The sequence below is a fragment of the Eupeodes corollae genome, chromosome 2, assembly GCF_945859685.1.
Source record: "Eupeodes corollae chromosome 2, idEupCoro1.1, whole genome shotgun sequence".
Lineage (NCBI taxonomy): Eukaryota > Metazoa > Arthropoda > Insecta > Diptera > Syrphidae > Eupeodes > Eupeodes corollae.
The window spans coordinates 22,216,853-22,222,852 of NC_079148.1; the positions used below are offsets into that span (position 1 = coordinate 22,216,853).

Consider the following 6,000-nt stretch of genomic DNA (forward strand, 5'->3'; position numbering starts at 1 on the left):
TATATTTATAAGCTCTTTATTTAGTGGTTATACTAAAAATATTTTTAAGACAAAATTTAAAATGATTTTCGAAAAAGAGTAGGTTAATCAAGATTTTTTGACAAATAAAATGGCATTTAAATTTTTAAGAAGAACTTATTTTTGAGGTACATTTTTAAATCTTAAAATATAGGCAATAGTTTTAAACACACTTTTTGGAAGAAATTATCAAGTTCTTGCGACCCAATCGTGCATTTCATTTCTATCAAAATTGGTTTTATGTTGAATACAAAAGATCTTACAAAATTATATAAATCTACTTTTGAAGTGATTTCGCTTTGGATGCTCTAGAACTGAGATTCAAACATGAATTTCAATACTATAAATGTCCCAAAAAATCATGTGACACTTTTGTTTAACTAATGGCTAAGTGAAAATCATAATAAACGTTTCATATCTATTGATATAAAAGCTTTGAAACGTGTAATTGCTGAGTGCTACAAAACTTTGTTACTTTGTTATAATTTAATATTTTTAGATAAATTATGTTCTTAAATACAACTATTTCCTTAAATTCAAGAACCAAATCTTTTTGTCTCTACAATTTTAAAGTTTTGTTGACGCCTTTCTAAGATCCAAATACGAGTAAGCAGATTGATAACGATAGGTAGTAATAATAGACTCCCGGAAATTGAGTTCGAAAAAACTACGTCAAAAAAAGCCCGACATTTTGTACATATCAGATTCTCTCTCATTTTCTGGAGTTTTTAATTTTTGCAACATTCTTCGCATTAATAGAAATGAAAACAAGAAAAGTGTGTTTTGTTTTTGGAAAAAAGCAACGTTTCAAAACAATTTCCTACATTTCTGATCGAAATGCACCAAAAACGCTCTAAGCTATTGTATTTTAGCCCTTAAATATGGCATATTTAGACAACAGAATCTTGGAATGCTTTCATATGAGTCATCCAAATTAAATATTTAAACTTGCTGGACAATAGTGTTCTAAATAATTTGATAGCTAAAGTTGTCATTTTAGCAATTATTAAATTTTGTTAGCATTCTTTAAAAAACATTAGAGAACATTTTTAAGCGGTGAGTAAAAACACATCTAAGTGTGTGACTCCCCCTGATGAAAAGTCTGGATCCGCCCTTGTACTAGGTACATGTTTACGAGCGAAGTAAATAGAAATCAAACAAATAATCAAAAAAAAACATTGCTTTGGCCAAATTTTCTAAAGGAGCAGCTTACCCTTCTACGAACTTCTTACAAATGATTCTATATGCAAAATCACATATTTCCCGCGAAAGACATCCGTTAAATTCGTAAAAATAACTAAGGTCGTCTTAAGACATGTGTTTTGTAACGATTTAAAGTAGTTAAATGGCTTATGTGGACTTAAGCCGTTTTTTAAAATAGCTTCTGTTGACATAAGCTGTTAAATGATTCAATTTGCGTAGGTTTAAAGTAACTTATGTTAACTTAAGCAATAATTTCTTTTGATTTCCACATGTAATAAGGGCCTATATCATGACTTAAGCTTTTTCAAAAAAAAAATATTTTATTTTTGTTTTGATCAATTTGGGCTCAAGATAGACATAAGCTATTATGCAAATGCATTTTTTGTCCATTTTAACATAAGCTCCTTTGATTTTTTTAAATTTAACTGCTAGTTTTTGTCATAGAGTAATGGGACCCAGACTAAATGAAAGATAAACAAAATGGTAAATATGTGAAACTAAAAACACGATTTTCGCTTAAGTCGGCTTACGTTCTTTTAACATATTGGAACAGTTTAATACAAAAAAGTACGTATACGCCCGAGAATCCCTCTTTAAAATTGTTTTTGAAATAATGAAACTAGCGTTTTTTTCTTATTTATATGACTATCATGGATTAAGATTCAAAAATAAGGGAATTTCTTTGGAATGTATTAAATCTAATGCAGAATATAGGGATACAAAATCAAATCGGGTGGGCTGAAAAGTGTGTTGTATTTTGTGATATTGTTTCCTATAATTATGTATGTTTTTGTAGATAATAAACTTGACAAGAAAACTGTTGTAAATCTAATAAGAACAAATTGGTCACTTAAATATCATGTTTTTAGGTTGTTTCAAAATGTATAATTATATAATGTTAACTTATAAAAATAAATAATTTACCTTTCTTATTCTTTATAATTTGTTAAATTTATATGTTAAAAGAAGAATGGTGTAATATTGGCAAAGTATTTCGGACGGACAAGTAAACTTCTTTCTGAAGCAAAAATGCTTGTTGGGATTAAGAAACAAGAGATGGCGGTTTAAAATAAAAATAAATTTGTTCCACCAATCCAAGCATACATATTTTAGTAGGTAGAATCTTTGGATATAAACCCTTAGTACTATTTTCGTGATTCTTAAGGTGGCCTAGTGGCCAGAGGTCTTTTTGATCGAAAATAGCAAGAAATTGCTAGTTTGTAACTTCACTTCATTTAAAAGTTTGTACTAAGTAGATACACTTTCCAATTCTATAAAAAGTTATAATTGTATTAACAAGACATTTGTTGTATTATGTGAAAAAACTTGGAGAAAAACATTGTTTTTTTATTTTTTATTTTAAATGTAATATGAAGTAAAATTATGCGTTCCAAAAATTATCTTTTTTGAATGTTCTAATAATTCTTTTTTTTTAATTTCAAAATGATGACTATTTCATAAAAGTACATATTTTGATTATTAAAAAAAGGTAAATAAGTTTTAACAATTTAACTATAATTAAAGTTTTTCAACATTAAAAAAAAACACATAAAAGTGTAACATCACCTTAATTAAGAAAATATAAAATCCTCGCCACGACTTAGGTACGCAGCTGAAGTGAAACGAGTTTTTTTCGGCGGTCTAAAAGTGCAGAGCAAAATGAAAACGAAACCCACAGCGGAAAAATATTTTTGGAGAGTTCTGTCAGCTGTCAAAAACAATTGACAAGTTCTGACAGTCAACTGCTGGTTAAGCAAAAGTGGAAAAGAATTCTATTTATTCACATTTTGTTGAGCAGTTAGTACATAGTTTTTTCATTTCTGCAGCTACATATATTACTCCAGAGGCTCGCAACGCCTGGATTATTTTTGTGAAGCTTATGCTCTTACTTCCAAATAGCTTCACTAACTTCGACCAACGAAGCCAGTTTCTTTTTTTCCTCCGAAGAGAAATCATTTTTTTTTCTTCGGTTTATTTTTTGGAAGTTGAAGTTCACTGCTCATCTTCATCACTTCTTGCACATCACAAATAACATCTTCAACATCCTGAGTTTCCGATTCAGAAATGTATTGTTGGAACACATTAGACAAATCCATTTTATTTTAAACAATTTTTTGTTTTCAATAAAAAAATTAAACGTCAAAATTTCGCAAGCAATTAATGTGCCGGGCAATTAAATTGAGAACGAAAAGAGTGGAAAATTGTACTAAGAAATCTAGTACAGCTATCCACTAAAATGACACATTTCGTAATTCAACAGCGTACTGAAAAACGAAAAGCACAGCGAAATTTTTAGTTTATGATTTCGTCATGTCATTTTTGTATGGAAATTTTCGTTTCGCATCAGCAGCGTTCTAGGCTTTAATAAAAAAACAAACTGTCAAAACAAGCAAATATACCGCATCAAATTGTTGCTGGACTTTATTATTCATACACCTAATGTCAAAACTACAAATACAACAATGTAAACAAATGGGTTTTGGAGTACACAAAAAAAAGTCTTGAAGCTAAGACTTTGCTTAATAATAGTCAACAAACCATTAAAAAAAGCTGAAGATGGAGGAGAAAAAGTTCGACACAGCCACGATATAGGTATTTGACTTCAAAATTGGTAATAAAGTAGCCATCAAAAAGTCCACTTTGACGTAGAGAACGTCATCTTTTGATTTTATCATCATAATATTTGACCTAATTGTACATAAAGGCATAGAAAGTTTTAAATCGTTTAACTCGAAAACTTAGCAAAGCTTGAATATTATTTCAACCAAGAAGGATTGGGAACTCTTAAGTGTTACAAACATAGTAAGAAAACAAATTTTTTTAGAATGCATGCTATGGCTAAACCTATTTATATTTTATTTTTGTATAAATCATTTCTGTGTATAAACAGAATTTTAATTTTATTAACAAACATACCTATAACTATAACATTATTATTTGAATATGATTTTTAAGAAGGACAATACTTATTATTGGTAAAATCAAAAGAGAAACTTTCGTCGAAAAACTACTTCCAGTATTCTTAGCAATTCTTCGAATCCAAGTTTTAAAAAATAGAACGTCCGTGTAAATTCCAGGTTTACTTTCAGATCCACAGCCAACGCCAAAAGATACAATTCCCGTAAGTTTTCCATTACACACCAATGGGCCACCTGAATCTCCTCCACATGCATCTCTTTTACCAGTCATATAACCAGCGCATAATTGACCAGTTAATTTTAAAATACCGTCATAGCCTATTTGACACACATTGATATCGATAATTCGGACATCAACAGCCAAAAGATCATCTGACGGAACATCCTAAAATCGTTTTAAATAAGAAAAACTTGTATTATTGAAAATTGACAGCAGAATTAACTACTCTACATTATTAAATATCCATGTGCAATGAAATACAAAAACTTGAATTTTATTTCATCATCAATCGAATACTACTAAAAATAGATTTATTTTGACAGTAAGTTGATCTGTCAAATATTTTTTGGTTTTAGCTTGATGCACTTCAAAAAAGAGAAAGCAAATTTGATGGACATTTAGAACGACCTCTACATTTGAGGCAAAGATATTTCTTCAATAATTATTATTAACACAATTTTACAAACGTCATCTGTCAAACTGATAGCTTTGATTTGCTTACATAGTGCATGCGAGGGATTAAATTTTTAATCAATTTTTTTCACTAACTTAACACTTATTGAAATTTGTCGGATAAAAACACTTACAAATGAATCAACTAAGTTAAACATTAACCGATAACTTAAATAAATAACAAAATATTTGAATTGAGTTACCTTTTCGGTGTATCCCCAGCCAGTAACTTCACAAACGGTTCCTAAAGGCATTTTTGTATCAACCAAACTAATTGGTTGAATAGTTGGATGATCGTTTGGTACTTTGCCATCTAAAAATATATACGCAATATCAAATGTTATGGTTGTCCGATTATAATTTGGATGCACCAAATATTTCTTGATATTGAATACCAATGTGTCATTATCTCGAACATTCTTTACAAGATTTCCCATTGCAACTATTAATGCCGTGGCATTTATTGGACTCTCCGAAGAACTATACAAAAAATAAACAAAAATAATTAAAACCAAATATTTGTAGGGAATAAACGGAATAGAAATTTACTCTAGAAGACAATGAGCTGCGGTTAGAACACTATTTGGAGATATTAAGCTGCCACCGCATAGAAAACCCAAACCAAAATAGAAATCATCTAAGATCTTCTCACGAATTGACACCTGATGTTTTGTGTTGGAATTTCCAGTTAAATGTCCATTTATAATTCTTCCATCTTTAATTTTTAAAATGTCACTATGATTTATTTGTATTGTATGCATTTAGTTAAAAACACTGCTTTACCTTCATTGGAAATAGCCAACGAATATTTGAAAAATATACAAAAACAAATAAAAACTAGTGCACGCATTGTTAAGACCTTATTAGACACGACTTTACAGCAAATTACTGTTGCAAGAAAAGAACTTTAGTATGGTTATTGACAAGAAATATAACAAATGTACTCAATTTTGAGTGCTGATATAAATTATCTAAGCTTTAACAAGTGCATCCACATTATAAACATTTTATTGTTATACTCCAATTTTAAAGAAATGAAAAAAGCATGATTCCATATTTACACTTGACGGCAAGATCTTATAAAAAAGTTGCATGCAACAAGACGCATATACATTTATTTTTAAGTTTAATATTTTACCTGCTCTTTATTGAGTACAGAAAAAACGTGAACTTTTTAAAGCATGCACA

The 6,000-nt window shown here is 29.3% G+C and overlaps 1 protein-coding gene across 1 annotated transcript; it reads right to left on the reverse strand.

Moving 5' to 3' along the window:
- Positions 1-4,046: 4,046 nt before the first annotated feature.
- On the reverse strand, positions 4,047-5,732 carry LOC129947575 (thrombin-like enzyme acutin). Its single transcript, XM_056058193.1, has 4 exons — positions 5,596-5,732; positions 5,362-5,527; positions 5,016-5,292; positions 4,047-4,524 (listed from the first exon to the last, which is right to left on the reverse strand). The coding sequence occupies exons 1-4, from the start codon at positions 5,660-5,662 to the stop codon at positions 4,144-4,146; spliced, it is 891 nt and encodes a 296-aa protein (XP_055914168.1). The 5' UTR covers positions 5,663-5,732; the 3' UTR covers positions 4,047-4,143.
- Between the last annotated feature and the right edge of the window lie 268 nt (positions 5,733-6,000).

Excerpts from the sequence above, each read along its gene's own strand:
- LOC129947575 (XM_056058193.1), bottom strand. The coding sequence starts at position 5,662 with ATGCGTGCACTAGTTTTTATTTGTTTTTGTATATTTTTCAAATATTCG. Across the intron at positions 5,293-5,361 it reads GCAGCTCATTGTCTTCTAGA|TTCTTCGGAGAGTCCAATAA; the intron begins GTAAATTTCTAT and ends TTTTTTGTATAG. Across the intron at positions 4,525-5,015 it reads GCTGGGGATACACCGAAAAG|GATGTTCCGTCAGATGATCT; the intron begins GTAACTCAATTC and ends AAACGATTTTAG.